Raw genomic sequence first — 23,351 nt, 5'->3', positions numbered from 1 at the left:
TTATTTTCAGGTGTTCTAAAAATGCTACATCAAGTATGACTTAAAAGAAAGAAACACCTTGAAATCAGGTCTCTGTCTCTTTAAGAAGCTCCTGCTCTTTCTGAAACTCCGCCTTCAGGAAGTCATCACATTACTCCTGTTAACCCTTTAACAAGGTTTTTACCAGCATTGCACTGAATAGTGGCTCCTATGTTTTTTTTTCTTTTCTTTCTGCTGATTTGAAGGGCAGAACTTTGACTCGGCAGGAAATTTAATGTTTTTGATTGTTTATTCAATGTTATTCATGACTGTGTTTTTGTGTTTAATGATGTAAAGCACTTTGAAATGCTTTGCTGATGAAATCTGCTATACAAATAAAATTTGATTTGATTTTAATTTATAATGAGCTCAGCAGATGAAGAGTTCCATCAGGTGTTTGCTAATTGCTGCTGGCTAGTCTGAAGGAGCCGAGTAAGGGATACATGGGGGAGGGCTACTCTGGGAGATGGAGGCTTGGAAACTGCAACTCGTAGGAGGAGCTTCGTCTGGAAGGCGGGGTTACATCCAACCAGGCATTTAGCACAGCTGAATGGTTGCCATGGGAGATTAAATCATTCGTCACACACAGAGGAAAAAATCAGAGCAACAGTCCATGTGTGTTTTTGATGAAGCAATAACATTATAATGTGACGTAAAGCTCAAAAAAGTAAATTTCACTTTTAATACTGCTACTTTGACAAACTTACAACAAATGGACATTTGACTGGAAATATTACCAGCAGCAAGGAATGAGGAGAATTGAGTGGAAACCAGTGACCTTGTCACATTATCGTGTGTCGACCTTTTGTTTTATAGCCTTTAGGAGACATAAAGCCATAAGAAAATAACACACAATACACAACAAAGTCTTATTTGGCCAACTTGAAAACGTCTGCCATGAGTTTTGGGGTTCTCGTGTAGCCTTCATAATAATGCACTACTGCAAAAGTATTAGTACAATTTTGACATTACAGCAATGTCAAAATTGCTGTAATGTGTCCTGCAAATCACATTAGTTCTCGCAGCTAGCTGCGTTCTTCATCGACGCACGAGCCGAGTGATCCACCGCTAAGAGCTGTCTGAGTTTGATTACAAGCCAAAATGTAAATACAGGGGAAATGACAGCAAGTTGAGCCATTCAACTATTAACAAATTAACAAATCTCAAACTTAAACAATCTTAAACAAACATTAACAAATCTTAAGCCTTTACTTTGTAATCAGATTGCTCAGCTGGTACCTTCTAATAGAAATAGAAACTTATGTTCCCTGACTAATTTGCCTGATATGATCTGAGCATATGGAGGCCTTCTTAGGACAATAGAATGTATACATTTGTATGGTTCATATGCAAGAAAAGGTAAAATAAGACAAAAAGTTACAAACCCAGTCACAGCGCAGCAGAACACCATGACTTTCAACACACTGATTGCAGTATACACACACCAAGCTTAACAGCAGGACATCAATAGCAGCATACATCCTTAAAGGTCATCACTGAACCCGATGTCCTACAAAATGACCTTAATATTATTACATTTGGACCCGTAAAAAAGACATGCTTTAAAAGTGCCACTCTGCGCAACACAGGAGCAGCATGTGATGTTGTACAGTTCAAACGGTAGAACAGCTTCTTTGTTAAGAATTTGGCTTCCCAAGTAGAAACACTTGCTGTATTTATTGCTACAAAGAGTAAAATAGAGTTACATTTTCAGTCCAGTGTTATACTTCCTGTAGTTTTATACATCTCCTCCACTCTCTTCCATTACCCCCGAGGCAATCCTGGTTTCATTTCTCTTCCAAGATCGTTTTTTACTGTCGACAACTTTACCTTTACATGTAAGATTGCTTGTTTCGCTGCATGTTTTAACGGGTTTTTAGGCATCCATTTCAATAGGCTACGCTGAGATTTTGACAGTCATGAGAAAAACTGAGCACATCTATAATTCAGTGGGTTGTAGGACTGCATTTAGTAGCAGAAGCTTAAAAGTAGAGGGTAGAGGGTTTTTTTTTTTTTTTTTAGTTTGACTTTTTATATCCGGCTCAAATCACTGCAGAGGAATTTTGGCTCTCTATCCTCCACAGCACTGCTTCAGGGTAATGGGGCTCACAGAAATACACAACCACATAGATCTATGAATACCATCTGCATTTTTGTCACCTTTCAGGTGTCAAACAAACAGCCTTGGACTCAACTATACTTTGGTATACGCGGATGAAAAGTCGCTGAGCCACTAATTCCAAGGTGCCCGGGTACGGCAAGCAAACAAGCCCAAATCAACAGTTGTGACCTCAGCCACATGGCAGGACGTGGTTCAATGTTGGTCCTCTTGTACCCCATTCAGGATTTTGGCCTGGCAAAGATCACTACAGTCTATGTTTGCAGATGATATTGTCATCTGTACAAAGCGTAGCTTTGATCGAAAGGATCTCGGAGAAGTAGAGATTACATATAACCAGTGTTGACAACATCACATACTCTACAGCAGGAGTTTCAAGGAGCCTTGGCTAAGTGTGTCTAGTGGAAGGTCTGTGTGATCAATGTCCTGCAACCACATGACTGCAGGTCAACAATTTGACTTTAAGTCAAAGGGACGTTTCAGATTAAGCTGCTTAGAGACAAAGTGAAAGAATCCAGGGTGGCTAGAACATGTGGGATGAGAGATTGTGTTGAATATTAAGTTAATAGAGAAGAAAGTGCATTTAGAGATTTTGTGGGTGTTCCTAAAGAAGTAGTATTGTGTAAAATTTACTTTTTTTTAGCTTAACTCAACATTACAATATCATTCCCTCATCAAAAACATACCTCTGATGTCACTTTGATTTTTCCTGCATGTTTGAGAAATCCTTTAATCTCCCGTGGCAACCATTCAGCTGTGGAAAACGCCACTTTCCAAGCTTCCGCCCTCTCCCACGTCTGACCCACTCAGCTCCTTCAGACTAGTCAGCAGCAATTAGCAAACACCTGGAGGAAATGTTTATCAACTGAACTCATTATAGGAGCTACTTCTCAACGCATCACCAGTAAAGACGTCGCTAAAGGGTTAACAGAGGAGCTGTGTTGTGATGACTTCCTGGAGGCGGAGTTTCAGAGAAAGCAGGGGTTTTTAAAGAGACATAATCTTAATTTCAAGGTGTTAAAATATGAAGTCAAATTTCACTTAAGTCATATTTGATTTACAAAGTATTTTTTTAACAACTGAATATAACATAGTTGGTTAATTTACAAAATGGGACGATGTGCCTGGAGAACACAGAAGTATTGCCCCTTTAAGTGTTTTAATGGGTGTAGCAGGGAGTCTAACAGGACGCTCTGCTGCCGTCTGCCTCCACACACCGTCACATCAGCACCAGGTGGCTTTTGAAGGCAAACTCTGCAGAGGATCTTGTCTCTCCCTCTTCCTCCTGGCTCACAGCGCTGCGCCTCCTAACATGCAGCTATTTCAATTACTACAGCCGGCACTGATAAAAGACTGATTTGCACATGAATAGGATGTCACTGGAAAGCAGAAACACACTTCTCTCCTCAGCCATTCTAATAAATAAAACTTGTTGTTTTTCCCACTGGCATTTGAACTAATTATAAAGCATCAAATTTTGCTCGTACGGTAATTACGTGTCCGTAAAGCCGGAACGCAAAGGTCAATCGGATACATTTCCTACATATAATTTGTTCGTGGTTTGGACTCTTGAAGGCTAAATGGCTCTTTTCTCTTCAAACGACATCGTGTTTCTTTTTCCCGCGACCCAAATAAATGTTTATTCACCAGGTAAGCAGACATCCAGATTGTCCTCCACAGTTAATTACGGAACAGCCTGAAGGCTCAGGAAATAAACAGTTGCAACTTATTCATGTAAGCTGAAGTATTTTATATTTTTTTAAAATTATATTAAAATTCCATCTTTGTTCAGGGTCGCCGGTGGCGGCCGTCCAGAACCACACGCAACGGACAATGGAAAAAACTGATAAAAGAATCCTTCCTGAGATAAATGTCAGCTGTGTGTGTGTGTGTGTGTGTGTGTAGGTGTGTGTGTGTGTGTGTGTGTGTGCGTGTGTGTGTGTGTCAGTTTTGCTAATAAAGCCAACGGCGCTATTAGACCCCATCTTTAAACGCGGCGGGTTTTATTCCAATGCACTTTCCAAACACATTAGGTGTGAGGGCGACACTAAGTGCATTTTCTCCAAAAACGACAATTAGACTAAAAGGATGGCAAAACACGCGGTTTTGTTTGAGCCTCTGCAATTTGCACTCTTGGTGCGTAAACAGATCATAAACACAGCAACCCGTGCAGTTATAATGACTACAGGAGTCAGCTCTTCAGGTGATTTGTGCTCTCAGAGGTAAGATGTGCGCGCTTATTGTTTGATTAACGTTTTGGGATCGGCATTAATTACGGGATTGTGATTTTTACGGCGTCGGTCGCTCAGCCACGCCGCGGTTCACGGAGCCATATGTTCGAACTCTGGAATCTGACAATTAGTTTATGCATCTGAGTGTGCAATAACCTGATATCATTATTATAATGCGGTTGGTTGAAGTGGCTTTGATGTACACGGGGGGCTGGGTGGGTGGGCGAGCTGCGCCGGCGGTTCGCTCGATGGATTTGTCACATTCAGAGCGTCGCTGGAGAATTTATTAGTCTTCCTTGAGTGGCGTTAATCAGAAGTTCCTTTTTCCCTCTTTTTCTGGCTTACGGTGGATTTAGAAGGTTATTGACAATAAAGCCCCCAACCCCCTCCGTTTCCTCTGTGTGGATATAATCTGCTGGGATCGTCTTGTGAGCTTTAACTCCCACTTCCGGGAGAACTTCAAACACGTTCCGAGGAAAGCGGAGGACATCGGGCACAAGTCGGCCACGTTCCATGCCTCCATCACCAAGGCAGCTTTTCGGATCTGCGCCTGCCTCGGTTGTCGGTGCCCGTCGCAGAAAAAACCCTCCAACCTGCTGCTGGCGATACAAGCGGACAAAATGAGTTTTCTCTGCAGGGTGTCTGGGCTCCGCCTCAGAAATCGGGTGAGAAGCTCGAAGCTGCTGCTTCTCCATGAGGAAGGGAGCCAGTTGCAGAGGCCTGGGCAAAATGACCTGTTTTTTTTTTTTTGTTTTTTTTTTTTGTTTTTTGGAGATGACAGCCAGAGTATTTTCACAATTAGACTTTATTTGAATAATTTTAAAAAACTGTTTGAAATATCAAACAGAAAACAAAAGAAACCAGTATGGAGCAAATCACTTGTTTCACTCTACTGCGTGTGAAAACCAAACCACCACCCAAGCCGATTAAGAAGGTTCACATTTATTCAACTTTGAACAATCCTGAAATTGTCCGACTTTGGTGGTTCTCACGGGACCGCAGTGGAAAGTCCTTCCTTTGCGTCCGAGTTATGTATTGTTAGCTTATCCTCCTTGATTTCACTGAGAGTCGCCGTCTGAGTCGCCGTTGTCCCCTCGTCGCTGTCTTCCTCAGTCAACTTCAGCACCCACTGGCTCTCTAGCATCCTGCTGACCGTGATCCGATGGTCCACCACCGGGTGCAGAATGCTGTGAATCAGCTCTTTCGCCTGACTTGAAACAGACGAACCAGTTGGGAACTTAATGTTGTGCTTCAGTTGAAGCTGCACTAGTTTTGTCGTGTTGGTGGTGATGAAGGGAAGCAACCCGCAGAGCATCTTGTACAACACGATGCCCATGCTCCACACGTCAGCAATCTTTGAGTTATGCGGGAGGTTTTTCAGGATCTCCGGTGCGGCGTACTGTAAGGTGCCGCAGTGGGTGTCGCTCGGCACCAGTTTGCCCTGGACGTAACTGAGCTTCTCGCTGAAGCCAAAGTCACACAGTTTGAGGTTATAGTGCGCGTCCAAAAGAAGGTTTTCACATTTAATATCTTTGTGAGCAATGTCAATTCCATGGAGATACTGAATGGCCAGACACAGCTGCTTGAAAAGTCTGCAGCTGAAACATTCATCTAGAGCCCCTCTGGCTGAAATGAGTTTTGCGACGTCTCCTTGTGGGCAAAGCTCCATCACCACGTAGACCTAAAGGAATCATTTCATCAGTCAGACAATGCAGCACTTTTCACAGCAGGCAGACAGACAGACAGACGGACAGATAGATAGAGTGGGTATTTGCATTCGCTGGAGTCGTCATTTATACAAGAAAAGAATGACTGCCTTTTCAATTATGTCTGATGACTTAAATTTTACCGAGATCCCGTGAAAGTTTGTTGAAATCCTTTGAGCGTTTCTTGAGATATTGTGAAAGTATCTCAAGATATCATGAGTTTCCCAAGATCAGGGTACAGCGGTGGCAGAGCCATGAACAGAGAACACAAGGGTTCCATGGCCTCCATGCTGCCGTCATGGGTTCCAGTCCAGGCCATTTGACCTTTTCCTGCATGTCTTCCCCCTCCCTCACAGCCCTCTTTCCCGTCAGTCTACTGTGACATGAAAACCACCTTAAAAAAAAAAAAAAAGTTTTTTGAAAACATCCAAAAGTTTCCCGATATTGCAAATTTTGAAAATTTTCTAAAGAGATCAGAGTGCCTCAGTCCTCCATACATGGGTGTCACGTTCCATGTATGAGATCCTTTGCAAGGTCATGGACAGCCCATGAAAGTTGCTCAAGATCCTGTGAAAGTTTCTTGAGATCCCAATTTACTGTTGTGAGACCCAAAGTGTCAATTCTGAGACATAATGGAGGACGCCCAGAGGGTGTCCTGAGTTTGGACTTAAGTATACAGACACTAAATTAGTGCTTGAGAGAAGACGTGGTTTTCATATAAATGAGAGACATGTGAAGCACAAATCCTATTCCGACTTGGCAATTTTAGCTCAGTTCATTATAGATAGATAATTTGTTTTTAAACACTGGGGAAGGACATGCAGCTTGACTGCAGAAAGAGTCGGCAAGCCTTCAAACTCTCACCCGTTGCCATGGTTACCAGCATTTATCTTAACATTAGCTAGCATGTTAGCACACTACAACTGTGTATCACGGTGTGTTAAGTAAAAAAAAAAAGAGAGAGAGGTGATCTGCGCTGGCAGCAAGTTATAAATTATTTTATTAGCCTGATTGTAAGTAAATAGTTTAAATGGTTAGAATAATGTACTCTTGCCTGGTTTCTGCTGGCAACATGTGCAGTGTTCTGTGACCCATCATAATCTGTGACTGCAGGGGGCGATAGCGTGCATTTCTGTGAATGTACATCTTATAGACCAGTGAGAAGAAGAGTGTTTGTGTAATCTGTGCAGTATGATATTTGACCCTGATATAGCTAGCAGCACAGAAATTACAGGTTATGACAGCCGTCATAATCCACGACCTTACTGCCCAGACCTAATCATAATAATGTCAGAGCTCCATGCTAGTTTTTGTCTTCAAGACGTACATGCAGAGAAATGCGCTCACAGATTATGATGGGTCGCGTAATTTGGTGGAACAGCTGAACTCTGGATTTTTTTATACATTTCACAGGATCTCAAAAAACTTTTGCAGTGTCTCAGAATCCTTTTTTTTTACCCCCCCCATGTCCTTTTGCGCGCTACTTACTAGCTTTCAACATGTTGGCACGAGAATGGAAACAAGGTATTAGCACTTTAAAGCTACAACTACATTTAGCCAGTGATTTACCAATAAACATAAAAAACAAAGGATGTAGATTGCATGATTAGGTTATTGTGATGGTAACAATAATAATAACAGCAACACTGCCAAACCCTTTAGCCATAGCTGTCTAACCAAAAGTATTTTTGGTTCTGTCATTCCAAAGAATTAGCTTACAGCAAAGAAAATGTTCATATTTACCATTTCTGAGCGAGATTCAAAGACATCATAGGTTTTGACGATGTGGGGATGCTTTAAAGTTCTAATAATTTCTTTTTCCTGAGTAACAAACTTATCTCTGTTGACGGTGGTGTATTTGTTCAGGCCAATAATCTTTATAGCGACTAGTTTCTTCAGATGAATTGACTCTGCTTTTACAACTTTACCAAACGATCCTTCTGCAAGGGAGGCCTTATATGTGTAGCCCTTGGTTTCCATAAACGTTTTCTCCATCATGATCAGTGCACAGAGGCCTGAGTTCCTGAGTCTTCTCAACGGAAGACTAAATATTAGCTGAAAGCTAATATTCAGTTACAAATCTTGCAGGGAAAGCGCTGTGACATCACGTTCTGGAAGGAAAATGCACGTCATCAAGTGCACTGTTACTTAGGAACCAAAGCAAACATTTCGATTTTTAAATCATTCCCAGGTTATTTTTGTTTTTTTTTCTTAGCTGATTGGCTTAATTCGATGGAAAGATGAGAAAAGTATTCATATTTGGTTTCTAATATTTATACACAATGTGAAAGCTGCAGTACAAAAACATGTTTTGTCCAAATTTATTAAAACTGTCACCATGTTGTGACAACATGGTATGAGACAGCTAATCTGTGAACATTTTCTTTTAGCTCCTTCAAGCGCTATTGTTGCGATCTACAAAAATGCCAATCAAAAACAACCAATCAGAGCCAGGAGGAGGATCTTAGTGCTGCCAATCAACCTCCTGTATGCTGCTTAGTGTGCTAATGCTGGAAAAACAACTTACAGTTACAGGAAAACTGTTTATCCGCCGTCGTCGGTAGCTATGCTAACTAGCGTTAGCATTGGTAGCAGGCTATGTTGTGGTGAACCAGCTGTAGCTTAGCAAACAGCAAGTGGGAGAATGTGAGCACAGAGGTAAGACCCTCCTCCTGGCTCTGATTGGTCCTTTCTGACTTAGTGGTGCATTTCTGTACTTCTTACTGGGAGCAATGGGAGAAGCAGAAGAGAAGCTTGATATTTTTCACACATTATTTGTCTGATATTATACTGTCACAGAATGATAATTTTGACGTACATAAAATATCTTTTTTGTTAAATTATCTTAGACGTTATTAATTGAATTCAGTCTATTATTGTTTGTCACTATACATGTGTAAATTAGATTTAAAGCCAAAAAAAATTTGATCATAAACTTTTGCAAAATGTTTATTTTTTGGATACTCGGAAAAACTACAAGCAAGGATGAATTATTAAAATTATTATTTTTTTTATTCCTTAATCTGTTGTTAAGAAAATCATGAAATTAAGCTGTTATGTGTAGTTTAAACATCTGTTTCCAGAAAAATAACAACTAGGAAGGAAGGGTTTTAAACGTTGTTTTCAGTGATCAACCAAATCTGTAAGACCATGGAGATAAATGACCAGGACTACCCCAAACACACACACACACACACACACACACACGGATGCATGCACACACACACACACACACACACACACACACCACCAAGTAGCATCACTTCATTTGTGTGGGATTGCTCTGAATTCTGAGACACAGACGCAGATCTGACAATAAAAGCAGCAGATTTACATAAAAAAAAAAAGATAAGTTGGGAGTAAAACCTAATCAAGGACAGGAAGTTGCAAACGAGAGCGTTCTGGCGTCGGCGGTCAGGAAAAAGTGCCGTGAGAATACAATTTCCAAATGTGTAGTGCTTACAGATTACGCAAGCTCGTGTTAAAAATGTGGAATGACTCTGAGCCGAACCGCTCCAGACCGTCGCTAAACTGCAACGACCCGATGACACGATCTCTGCTCTTCATCACATTCGATTGGTCACGCCTTCGTCAGCGGCAACGTGACCCCAGCTGCAGAAAACTACAGCGAAGGTGAGGGACGGGGGTAGACTTTGAAGAGTGATGTGCAATCACAATGCAGTGTGCAGATTATATAAAAATAACTAAACAAACATTATTCCAGTGGAGTATCGGCGACTTTATCAGGAGATAATTAGTGCGTCGATGAAAAAGTGTATAAACTCCCTGAAATGAATTACTTGAATTAGGTCTGACAAATTATGATTTATTGCATGGCTTTGTCTCATTATTTTGACTTTTAAAAAAATTAATTGCTAATTGTTTCAAGACTTTAACCCTTTAAATATTTTTAAAACGATAGACGCCGGAGTAATTAATGCTCTCTAAAGCCACGCTGTTATGCAGCTACTTCATCCAATTTTGGGGGGATTTTGCATTGGTGTTTTCATCATACAGCGCTACTGTTGGTGCCAAACTCTTTTTGTTTTTTTTAATCATCTGAAAATGAAAAAATAAAAATAAAAAATCCTGCTGTAACAGCTGAAGCTGTTATTTCAGGTTAATTAGATTCACTGTAACTGAGTGCAGGTGTGAATGCAAGAAGACTGAAAATGAAAAGTGAATCAGAGGAAGAAGAATCAAATTTAAGTCCAAGACCTTTACTTTATTTTTTTTCCCCCCCTGTGGTCAATTTTTCACCTAAATTATACTTAATACATAACATTATATGTAGAATATTTTTTTAGATCAGAAAAGACTGGCATTTCAACTGAGCACCACTTCAAAGCTCCATCTGAACAAACAGCTGTCTGAAGAATGCTTTTTGAATAAATAAAAATTAATTAATTATGCAGCGCTATGTTCGGTGAAAACAAAACAAGGCCCATCAGCACAAACACCTCACACCATTTGTGGAGTATTTTGGGGCAGTAGGAAGGATCTCACTTTATTCCGATCATTTCTGGCTTCGCTTGCTAATACAAGAAGGTTGGGTCGAATCCGACCGTTTGGTTTCATCTGCACTAAACGACAATTAATTTCCATCTGAAAAACAAGAAATAAATCCAAGATCACAATTCTGTCACAGCTGTGTTTCATTGTGGGTGTGGTGTTCTTTTGGTGATGCTTTGGGAATCATTGTTCAGTCGTCTATGCTAGACGACGGAACAATTACAACTCATTTAGTTTTCCCCGAGACGTGTGGCCTGTGCTGGTTTGCAAATTCTACTTCCTGTTTACCACAGCCATGCGTAACGGCAACAAAAGTACACCTCGTGTAACCTGACTGATTTGTTTCAGAAATATTAGATGGAAACACACCTAATTCAGTTTTTTTTTTTGGAAACATTTAAAAAGTTTGTTTAAAGTATGCGTGACATTTGGACAGAAACAGCTGTGAGGCCGTTGATGTGCAGCTCTCCTGTTCCTCCGTCTTTGCATCCTCAACTTTAGCAAGTGATTCAGTTTTTTTCAATTTTTAACGTATCTTTTCATGTCCTATGGTTTCACTGCACCAAGCTCTTTATTTGAAAGAACTGCAAGAACTCTTCAATTTGCCTATTTTCAGTAACACAGACATCTAAGCGACGGAGTTCTTGCTCTCTTATTCTTGCAGGATTTCTCTCTCCCAACACGGTTTAGCTTCCCTTCCCGCAGACAGAGAAGGAGGACATGTAATGTCTCTCTCTCCACAGGTTGCAATTGATTGAATTTGCCGCACAGCTCTCGGTCAAAAATCCCACACTCGCAAGTGCTTAAGGTAGCCCGGTCTGTTTTCACAGAGCAAAAGTCTGAGTCTGCTGCTGAAATTCTGATGAGGCTGTAAATGCCGTCTGCTGGCTCCCTGCTCCGTAAAAACTCGTTTCATAAAATGCGTCACCGCTCGTTTAGATTGAACTTTGATTGGTGAATGCTGATGTCGTTCTGTTATCAGGCAGATCTCATAACCTAACATGAAATAACTTCGGCGCTCGTTTTAACTGGAGAAGGGAGAAGATTTCACAAAGAAAGCTCCAAAAATATTCCCAATTGACACGGATTTTTACGTCTCAGTGTGCGACGGAGGCAAAAAAAACACATCTCCATACATCTCATTACATTTCCCTTTGATGTTCAATAAGTTATGATTTGAACACTCTAGACTTGGCCTAAAAAAAAAAAAAAAAAAAAAAAAAAAAAAAAACTGGAAGGAAGCAGGAGTTGATGGAAGACATCATCAGCCTGCGGACTTAAATCCAAGAGATTCCAGAAATACATGATGCACATATTTTCACATCTCCACTTTGCTGCCACAGTTTGGGCTTATATATATATATATATATATATATATATATATATATATATATATAAAATATTAGACAGAAATACATAGTTACTGTTTCTGGCAAAAAATTTTGAGTCATTGCTCCTTACATAAAATGCCACCCTGGTGATATATTTCGTAAAGAGATCCAGACCAAGGCATAAACACAACGAGCCGTGTGCTATAGCCTCCAGACCAGCAGGGGGCTCCAAGAACTCTCAACTTCTCACCAAATAAAGCGGTGACACTTTATTTGATGGGTTGTGCATAAGACTGACATGACACCCGTTAGGAACATGAAGGAGTCTTTATGAATGTTTGACTGTTATCATGAAGTGTCATTCGGTAAATAATGACACTTTTAATGCAAAGTTGCTCTAAAACTTGCTTTAAAAATAAATTAAAAGTGCCAACTTTTCATTAAAGTATCATTATTTACAAAATAATGCATCCTTCAGGATGTTATCACAATATTGCTACTTTATTAACCTTTTAACAACATTTTACCAGCATTTCACTGAGAAGTAGCGCCAATAACGAGCTCAGCAGATGCAAAGTTCCATCAGGTGTTTGCTGCTAATTGTTGCAGGCTAGTCTGAAGGAGCTGAGTGGGAGATTCAAGGTTGCTCTGTGAGGCAGAACCTCTGAAGCTCTGAGAAGGAGCTGCACCTCAAAGGCGGAGCTAAGACCACCCAGATGTTTTGGACAGCTGAATGGGTGCGACGGGAGATTCAAGGATTTCGTAAACATGCATGAAAGAATTAACGCTAAACTCCAGGTATGTTTGTGACGAGGGAATAACATTATAACATGATGCAAAGATAAAAAATGTCAATTTTAAATACTAAAATAAAAATTTGCTCCTCTTTTTTTCCCATCTACAACGGCCTTAATTATACTTTATTTAAACATTAACAAATCAAAATCATTTTTCAGACTTAAAACACAAAAGGTTTTGCCTGATTTAATACCAGGCAAAAATAAAAAATAAAAATGTTGTGTATACCGCTTCTTCTTTTTTAACTTCGTCTGTAAATATCAGTCTCAGCTGTTATGCAGCAGAAAATCTGATCAATTCCATAATAATGGCCCATAAAACCGTGATAGATAGTAACTCTTAAGTACTGTTACATTCTTATTCTCAGGTGTTTTTCCTCTTTGTGATTTCTCCATTGTGTGCGTGTGTGTGTGTGTGTGTGTGTGTGTGTGTGTTTTTTTAACAATCCAATCTGGCCTCCCGTTGAGGATAAAACTGATAGTTGTTCTTTTCATCATTTATGGAGTAAAACTGTGTTTTCAGTTTAGCAGGGATCTAATGAAATCTGTACAAATTCTCCGTATCTGCTGTGCTTGTGGTCGCTCTGGGAGCGGCATGCGCTGCTGCAGGATCTGTTGCTGTCGGTGGGAATGTTTGGACCAAATTTCTTCAAGCTATGGAGCCATATTTCACAGAAAAAAAGAAAAAAAAATCCCCACTCTTAGTTAGGGGGGAATATGGCTCAGGCGTGAGGAGTTTGACAGTAATGAGGATACAGCTGTGCATATAAATGCAATATTTGATTTGCTACCTTAACCAGTCCTCCCCCCCAACCCTCACCCTTCCTCCCCCATCTTTCAACCCTCGCCCAGTGATATGCTTTATTGTGTGCATGTAAGTGTGGTCATTATCTTGAAAGTTAGTTTGCATATTTGACACGTTTGTATTGCTGTTTTACTACTTCAAAACTGCCCGGGTGTAATTAAAAAATAAAAAAAAATCAACAGAGGAGTAACGGATGGTTTTAGATCGTCAGTAAATTTCCCGCCCTTTTTTTTTTTTTTTTTTTTTTTAGAGCGTCGTCAGGGAAAATATCCGGCGCGAATGGGATCGCACGTGGATTCGTCCCGTACGAAACATTAAGATCGAGGCGTGTGAATTTCATTACCATCTGCTGCGGCGCTTCACGGCGATATAAAATGTGGCAACGGCCCTCATCCATATAAACATTTCCTCATCAGGTATTCCTCCGGTGCAGGATTAGGTGTTAACTTCTCAGACCTGGAGGTAAATCCCCCAACCCCCAAACACACACACACACACACACACACACACACACACACACACACATATAATGTTAATTTAGTTACTGCGCCGGCATTAACTTGAGCGCCGTCGCGATCCGTCACGGAGCAGACAGCCAAAAAAAAAAGAGGAAAAGAAAAACCCTCAAACTTAAAAATGTCCTGATGCAACCCTTCCTTATAAGTTCTTCTTTTGACCCACTTTTTTTTTTTTTTTCGATAGTTGTGATGCCTGCTGAATAAATGACATTGGCCATCAGTCACACGCTAAAATTAAACCAGGCCACTGCCCACGTTAAACCCTGGCACTCATCAATCGCATCAAGTTGCCATTTTCATGCAACAGAAACAGGAAATTTAAATTCAGAGCGCGTGGCAAATTGCGGACAGCGGAGGGCGCGTGTGTTGGGATAATTATTTTCAATTCGGAGGACACATTTTCGTGGTCAAGTGAGGTGAAGGGTAGTTTTCTTTTCTTCAAGAAACCTGTAATCTGGCGCGTGCGCTCCGCTGAGTGGATCAGGGTTGCAGAAGCTTTGATGGATGGACAGAGACGTAAAAACAAGGTCTCTTGTCGTGTTTTTTTTTTTTTTTTACCCTGTCGCTTCACAGAGCTACAGCATTAGAACATGTTGACATGGTGTCAGGTGAAGCCACTCGGGGGTGATAAATGACACCGGGGAGTTGAAAGGCAACGCTGCCTTTTTTCTTTGTGATAATTTAACACGTTGACATTGATATCTGTCAGTTTCTCAGGCAGCGAAATCTCGCGCATATCTTCTTGCTTACAACACGAAGTTGAGCGACGCTGTCAGAGCGCGTCATGGCAACAAAAACACCGTGATTAAGTTTCATTTGCACATTTAGAGCTCCTCGCCAAGCAGTCTGATCGTTTTTGAACTTTCCACGTGTGTTGTGTCACAGCCACACACTTTTAGGTTTTTTATTCGGGCTTTTATGCGACTCAAAAGTAGTGCGTGACTGTGAAACTGTTTTTTTTTTTTTTTTTTTTTTAAATTTATGAAAAATGTGGTAATCATTTGCATTATTGGGTTAATTTCGATTAATTAATTACATAGACTTTAACACGGTACAAACTTTAATGAATTTAATCATTTTTTTTTCTTCCTTCATGCAAAAGTTCAAATCTGGAACTTTCGTAGTCACGTGTTTCTGGTACGTCCGGAAATCTGACGCGCAAGTGAAATCCGCAAACGGTAAGCGTGGTTCCATTAACCTTACAGTTATGCAAGCTGAGATTAAGAAGATAACTTTGCTTTATTAAATTTTTATAAAAAGTAGTTGAAGTAGGAGGTGGATGTTGGTTTGTTTTTGTTTTTTTTCTGGCTCCATCAGAGCTCTCACAACTTCCCACAGTTCTTAAAACGTTGTGTGTCGTGTTGAATCTATAGCACTTCTGTAAAACCGCAGACTACAATTTACCCAAGATGCAGCACACGGAGCGCTCCTAAGTAGACGTGGCTCATGGATCCAACAGCTGAATAAAACACTGAAGCCTCATCTGCTGATGGATGATGAATGCTGGCACCGTGGCTTATGAATATCTCATGTTAATGTTTACCTCCATCGCTGCCGAGATTTTTAATGACTTATAAACAATCTTATTCACTTGTGATTTCAATGTAATTTTTTTAAGTGTAAACACTGCAATTATGAAATTGTGTTTTTTCGACATGAGCAGAATATTGACAAAGATGGAAACGCAGCCAGTGACAAAAAAGCTGCTCCTCTTGGCCCAGTGCTTTAAAATATGATTGGAAAAGACTAATGTCGCGTTGAAGTTGTGCTAAAGGAGTTGGCCTATCAGCAAAAAAATGTACGTTCAACACTAACGGATATTTTGGTATTAATCTGACACCAAGAAAATTCCTGGCTAACTTCGTTTGTGGCCAGAAAGGAGTCGATATGGAGACGATGGTTCAGCACCCACAACGTACAGCAGTGGAATGGCTTCGATCAAAACCAATTTATGTGTCTAAATGGCCTAGCCAAAGTGCAAACGTATGTCCAATTGAGAATATGTGGCAAGAGTCAAATAACGGATGTTAGCAAATGCTCTCCATTCAATCTGACTCAAAGCAGAATGGGTACAAGTAAGACTTCAAATGTGCAAAGCTGGTGGAGACGAACCTCAAAAGACTTGCAGCTGGTAATGTGTCTTAGTGGATGTCGCTGCGGCTGAACGCAAATGTATTTCATCCCAATACAACGAAATGGATAAGTTTTAACATGAAAAAAAAATTCAAAAGGATGTGAACATTTTTTTTTACAAGGGCTGTAAATGCATTTTGTAGTCACACAATGACACACAAAGAAGTACATCAGGACCAGTTATAGTGTTCTGTTAAATATATTTTTAAAAAGAAGTTTTAGAGGTTTCTCTGACAATATGCGAAGAGAAATATGCTGTTAAATATTCATTCCAAGGCCCTTTAATACAGTGGATTGCCTCAGCGCGAGCAGCCTCATAATGTTAGAATGCATTAGCTCCAAACTACACAGCTAGATATTTTAGCTTTGTCTGACAGCGAGCTTTGCTAATGCCACACTTTTTTTTGCCTGTATAACAAGAGCTGTGTTTTTTTCAGTGGAGGAAAGAAGTCCGGCCGTTTCTTTAAATTACCAGAGGATAAAATGAAGAAAAATTGGATCAACTCCCCTTCCCAATCTGTCAGAGAGACTGCGGGTTACACTGGGCGAACTAAAGAGCCAAGTTAATAAACTCGTAATGCAAATGCTTGGCTGCTACTTGTGTGGTTCGTCACTGGAGCTGGTGGGTTTGGTTTCATTAGCTCACAGTGGCTATGTGAGAGAATCCCCGTTACTGGAGAAACACTGGTGATGCATTTAAACATGCCGGCTGGGACTACGATATATTGGTCAACGGTTAATTTATGGGTCTTAGATGTGAACAAGCTGTTTGAACAAACTACCAACTATCCGATATGTTTTATCGGATAGATAGTTATCGGCTGGCTGTTTTATTTCAGCTGTGAATCATGACGTTCCGTCAATGTGCTCATTATAAATTATAAAATTTAGTCGCAATAATTTGTGCCATGTCTTGCAAATGGTTGTTGTCCACACAGGAATGGTGCTATATTAAAACACAGAGGGTGTGAATTATTTTGGTTTTCACACAGAGAGTTTAATTGAAGCTTTTTGCGTACAATTGCAAACTATTGTTGGTAAATTAGTACATCCCCTGCCCCTGTTTCTATAGAGTTGATTCTGGATGCAATATTTAGTGAAATAGCTGCAAAATTTGTTTTAGCTAATCATATATTTACGACAGAATATTAAGGCCACGCCAGGAAAAAAGAAATAAAATTATAAGAATAAAGTTGAAATAATAGAAGAATAAAGTAGCAGTAGTAACTTTATTCTCAAAATACGATTGTTCTCATTATTATGACTTTATTTTTATGATTTCATTACTTTGTTATGGTAATTGTGTTTATTTATTTTGCGTAGCATATGCCCAATACAAATAGGTATTGTTTTATTAGTTTTATTGATCAGGTAACTACATTTATTTTATTTTTTTTGTCTGTTATGATAATTAAACTCTTACAAAAAAGTACCTGGGTTACTTCAGTGGTGTTCCAAGTTGCTCCATTTAAGAAGGACTAAACTAAGGTGTGCCAAACATTCATCCAAAGTGAAGCTGGGTTCTTCTTTCAATTGGTGGTTCTGTTTCCGATCCACTACAAACAAGAAGCCAAGAGAAATTTAGCAGATGAATCAAAATTTGAAGCAAGCGGTGAAAACTGGGTATTTGCTTCTTTCGTGCTTACAGAGGAAAGTCTTTGACTCGCATTGTGGCGCCGCTGAAACGGTCCTGAGAGAAGAAAAAAACAAAAATGTAGCACCAAGTATGATGGTAGGCAAACTTTTGGACTCCGATCCAGTTGCGAAAAACCCCGAAAACTTTTGTTTTGACTTAAACTTGACAGTCAAGACTTGAGTCCAATAAAAAAATCTTTATTCCAAGCTACAAACTTTAGCTCTGAACGGGATGTTCCACCTGCTCAAATTTTACTGTGAAAGGTTGAGCTTGATTTATAAGCCATTGACATTTACAGAGCGTGGGCTGCTTATAGCAATTTTATTCATGTTAGCACTAGCTTCATTATAATGACCACACATTTGAATGATATATCAGGCAACTTTGGGTAACTTCAGAACAAAAGCAGCTTGGCTTTCCTCCGACACAGTCACAGCAACAGCGCCAGAGTTAAGTTTTCAGACCCACATGATGGAGGAAATCCTTACAGAAATCAAGGAGTTTTTGGTCGATTAAGAACTTTTATTGTACAGGAGCTGGGTCTCCACAGCAGTGTCCTTAGAACACCTCTGTCTTCTAAGTTTTCTTGTTGCTGAGAAAACCTTTCAAATAACTTGGAGTTGAGGTAATTAAGGAGAATTTGGAGGTGATGACAGCTGTTTCCACTGACTGTAGAGTTGCGCAAAGTAAAATTCCGAAAATAAATTTGCTTCGTTGAAACACGGCAAGTTTGAAAAAGCTCACGTTTGGCAATACAAACACTGGACACTGGGACAAGGTGGCTTTTCAGCCTAGTAAATAGATGTATTTTGTTCCACTGGAATGGGAACACTTTGTTTGCATCACATGAGTCACATGATCAACAACCGAATGTTACTGCTGGTGGAAACGCTGAGGAAGGCAACAGGAAGTTGTCTTCTGAATCGCACCGTTCACACTCGCACACCGACCATGACAGATTTTTTTTTCCATTGCTGTTAAGACAGCTGCTTCATCACTTCCTGTTCCTGTTCCCTCTCTCATTGTGTAGTTTATAGCAGTCATTGGAACATATTTCATGACACTTAGAACAAGGTTTCCAAAAAATCATTGAAGTTGGGAGTATTACATGAAATCAACTTTTTTGAGCTTTACATTATGCTATGTTGTTATTCCCTCACTGAAAAGATACCTGGATGTTGCCTTGATTCTTCCCTGCTTGTTTAGAGAAATTATTTCATTTCTATTCAGAGCAGCCCTCTCCTGTGAATCCCCTACTCGGCTCCTTCAGACTAGCCAGCAGCAATCAGCAAACACCTGGTGGTACTGTGCATCAGCTGAGCTCATGATACGAGCTACTTCTCAGTGAAACACTTGTAAAAACGTCAATAAAGAGTCAGAGGAGCCATGCTGTAATGACTTCCTGAAGGCGGAGCTTCAGACAGAGTAGGAGCTTCAGAGACAAGAGGCCCAATTTCAAGGCGTTCAATTTCAAAGTCAAATTTCTTTAAAGTAGTATGCATTGTCATAACAGCTGAAGTTAACATGCATCCTTGATCGTACTATAAAATGGAAACTACTTACATCTGCCCCTTTAAAATTTGGACTCAAAGCAAAGCAAAGAAAAATAGACAATATGAACACATGTAGCAACTGGTGTTCAAGTGATTAAATAGGTCAAATCAAAAGCATTTTGATTTATTCATAAATTCAAAATTAAGAGCTGATCATCTTTTTAGATTTTCTTTGAACGTGAATGCATATTTATTTTTCTAACAGAGCAAATGTTACACTTTATAAACGTTCAAAAATAGTTAACTTCTTTCCATGTTGAATTAAAGATTAGGTTATTTTATCTACAATATTAAAATTACTGTTACATTTGACAAATTCAACAAACAATATTGGAACTCAACTCTCAACCTAGTGTCATGTAGTGTTATAGCTGGACTAGATAAGTTTGTATCTGAAGAAAAAAAGTTTACTTCAGTCAGTAATGGCTTGAACTTTTACCGCAAAGTAGTAAGACTCGACTGGGATGTGATTTTATGTTCCACAAATATCAGCTCATTCGCCTGCAGCGCCTCAGAACTTTTTAAAGTTATTCACAGCTTTCTTTTTTTGTCCCTAACAATGGAGTTAACGAAGCAGCTAAATGTGCTGGTGTAGGTAATCAGAGCCCATTTCTTCACTTTATTCTCCAAATCTTTGAACACGGAAGGTAAAACTATAGCTATATCATGCAAAAAAATAAATAAAAAATCTATATCTGCTGTGCAAAATACCTTTTGTTCATATGTGAGAATGTTGACATTCTCATACGTCACATTAATAAGGTAGAAAAAAAAATATTTTTTTACTTTTACCTAACATATTTTAATTTGGAGCTCACAAATTTAAATCTGTCTCATAATAGACATTAAGTTACACAATTTGTAATTTATCTCATTTGTAATATCTTTTATCTATTATGAATGGATTTTATGAAATGGCTCATATCCTTTTCTCTGTTCCTGGTGCTTTTCTTTGACCAATCGGAGCGTCACGTAGAGGTTTTTATTTTATAAAGCTTTCGTTTGTTTTTTAAAATGATTTTAAAAAAACAAAACAACAACAATAATGGAATTCGGCAAAGATCTCCCATATAAAAAGACAGTTGAGTCCCATGTGTTCTTGGAAGTGTTGGAATGTGTCAGAAGGGAAAAAAACAGACATATTTTCTTTGCAGATGCCCATAAAACCATTAAAAGCCACTGAACAACATCTGTTCAATTATGAAGCATCTATAAAGTAGGACGGATAGTTTGCAGCAGCAAAATCTCTCTCTCTCTCTTTGTTTTTTTTTTGTTTTTTTTTTTTTACATTTTGTTTAAATCATAGTTTAAAACTTGCCAAGAGCTTACCAATGCAGAAACACGCAGCTGGTTTACATAAAGTAGAAAAAAATAAAAGGCAATGCAGGACAGTAAATGTACTTGATCCAAAGTGGGCCAATAGGTAACGAGCTCACAGACACAAAACCAACTGAACCCCACTCTGGAGAGACCAGCCTGATGAAGGAGCGCAGAAAAATAAATGCAACAGAGACATAAAAGAACCAGTTCTACACGATACAAAGTGTGAGAAATGTTAACCGGGAATCTGGACACTTGAAACTGATGGAACAAAAGGTTGAAACTAGAAAAATAAAGACTGAATCAACTGAACAAGTGAAATATTTAGAGCCAGGAGCTTCAGAACACAAAAAGCCGCGGCTCACGACGGTTAGTGCCGTTGTTTGGCCCGTTCCAGATCAGACGACTTACGGATTCGTTGGAAGTGTTGTCTGTCAAAGCTGGGGATAAAGGCTGAAGGCTGAACTCCAACGCCCTCACACTCTGAATCATCCTGAGTGTCTGGCCCCCTGCTGCTCACAAAGCCCTGTACATATTTGGCATCAAAGGGGATTATTTGATAGCAAGATTTCAGACTTGAGTGCTGCAGCAAAATGGAAACACTTCCAATTCCTTTTGGTGCTTCTTCTCTCGACTTTCTTTTCTTCAGTTCGGTGAAGGTAAAAGACTCAAGACAGTGCAGCTGACCCCTACGATGAACTGATCAGTTAAATCCGTCAGAACTGCTTATCTGCCTGACTATGTTTTTTTCATTTCACTAAGACCACATGGAAAATATCCACATTCTTCTGACTGAAGTAACTTTGCTCAGCAACTTCACCTCCGTCCACCGTTTTGATGGTCTTAATGCGTCTAGGGAACGACTCACTGGAGAACAGCAGGTCTGACGAGCCATCACAAAACATGAACAACCGAGGAGCCACATTTCCACTACAAATGTAAGAAAACCTTTTGTTGACTTGTCGAGACTTGGCTCCAAAGAATGAATAAATAAGAAGCCGACTTACAAATGTGAAAATCCAGACAACACAGGATAAATCCAAAGCAAAGACAAGCAGGAGACACCAGGAGATCGCATGGAAATGACAGGAAGAGGCTGGACGAACCAGCAAGGAGTGACTGACAATGCAGCGCTTAAATACTGGGAGGTTGAATGGTGGGCCAAAGGAACCGGGCTGATTGCTGACAGGTTGCAGGTGTGAGTGAAGAGAGCAGGAGGCAGACTGAGGAGAGGTAGAGAGAGAGAGATGTGGCACAGGGGGGCGAGGGAGAGTACAGAGGGAAGTAGGAAATGAATCTAACATAAAACAATAACTCAACTAAAGGAAAGAGGAGAGACTAAGAGCAAATAGAAACAAGAAATAAACCAGACTGACTAAGGAAGAACTTAAGTGGAAATGGAAACGAAGCGGAACTAATAGAAAAAAATTGAGGAACACAAAAAAAATGACAAAAAAAAACAACTCAAACAACTTGAGATTTCAAGTTACACTAAGAACCTACATTCTCTAGACTTTACACCTGGAGGCTGACTTTATTGTTACCTAAGCTGCTACCATTCTACATGCTAGAAATATTTATTTTGTATTTTCCAATATATATGTGTTTTATGTTATTTTATGTTATAATTTAGTTTCATATACAAACCTGCTTTAAATCATCCTGTCAGAAGAGCAGTTTGTCTTTCTAACTCATGGTTGAGTTAGAAACCATGAAAAAATTCACCTACCAGTCTACCATTCTACCAGCGTATGAATTTATGGGAGTGGCTGGGTGGATGAGATCAAACTGTAAATCACTGAGTGGTCAGCCTGACAAGAAAAGCACAGTATAAGTTCAGTCCATTCAGTAAAGCTGTTCTACAGCAGCGGCTCTCTGACAGTGGTATGACACGGTTTCTAATTTTGATAACGGTAACATTTTATTTGAAGGGGGTTGAATAAGACTGACATAACACATGTCATGAACATGAATAAGCCTTCATGAATATTTATGACTGTTGTCATAAAGTGTAATTCGGTAAATTATGACTCTTTTAATACAAAGTTGACATTATTCAAAATGTCTTTATGACAACTTGACATTAACCAAGAAATCATTACTGTTTAAACTTTACCTTTAATAACATAAAGTTACCTAATTTTTAAAGTGCAATCAGTAATTATTTTATAACAAATTTATATCAGTAATGATTTCTTGGTTAATGTCAAGTTGTCATAACAGACATTTTGAATAATGTCAACTTTGTATTAAAAGTGTCATAATTTACCGAATGACGCTTTATGACAACAGTCATAAATATTCATGAAGGCTTATTCATGTTCATGACAGGTGTTATGTCATGTTTATGACAGTGTCATGACAGTCTTATTCAACCCCCTTCAAATAAAGTGTTACCTTGATAACTTAATGATCGCTCATGAAAGCAAAAGCTAGAGAAATATATTTTAATGGTGTTCTTATGTTATAGTTCTTAAGGAGAAATTCACCTGCCAAAAACCGGACGGTCATGTGACAGAAGGAATTTTCTCTATGTGCCTGATATTAACAGTTTTGACCATCTATAAATAATTTGACCAAAAACGCATTAAATCTTGTTGTTTTATGTTAACATGTTGAAAATTATAAGCCCTTGGCAACTAAGCCATTTTTCGCTTACTGTTTTCTGATGG

The 23,351-nt window shown here is 39.4% G+C and overlaps 1 protein-coding gene and 1 long non-coding RNA gene across 2 annotated transcripts; one reads left to right on the top strand and one right to left on the bottom strand.

Annotated features, from left to right (window-relative positions):
* Positions 1-996: 996 nt before the first annotated feature.
* On the top strand, positions 997-22,359 carry LOC106946402 (uncharacterized). Its single transcript, XR_001424761.1, has 3 exons — positions 997-1,075; positions 5,027-5,033; positions 22,349-22,359. It is a non-coding gene; the product is annotated as an uncharacterized LOC106946402 (long non-coding RNA).
* Positions 5,290-8,179, bottom strand: tssk6 (testis-specific serine kinase 6). The gene is made up of 2 exons (XM_015030514.1): positions 7,818-8,179; positions 5,290-6,049 (listed from the first exon to the last, which is right to left on the bottom strand). The coding sequence occupies exons 1-2, from the start codon at positions 8,070-8,072 to the stop codon at positions 5,357-5,359; spliced, it is 948 nt and encodes a 315-aa protein (XP_014886000.1). The 5' UTR covers positions 8,073-8,179; the 3' UTR covers positions 5,290-5,356.
* Positions 22,360-23,351: the final 992 nt, after the last annotated feature.

The sequence above is a fragment of the Poecilia latipinna genome, unplaced genomic scaffold, assembly GCF_001443285.1.
Source record: "Poecilia latipinna isolate Pla-1442-1.1 unplaced genomic scaffold, P_latipinna-1.0 Scaffold12, whole genome shotgun sequence".
NCBI classification, from domain to species: Eukaryota; Metazoa; Chordata; class Actinopteri; order Cyprinodontiformes; family Poeciliidae; genus Poecilia; species Poecilia latipinna.
Note: the sequence above shows the minus strand (reverse complement) of the source record. Positions and strands in the feature narration are given on the sequence as shown.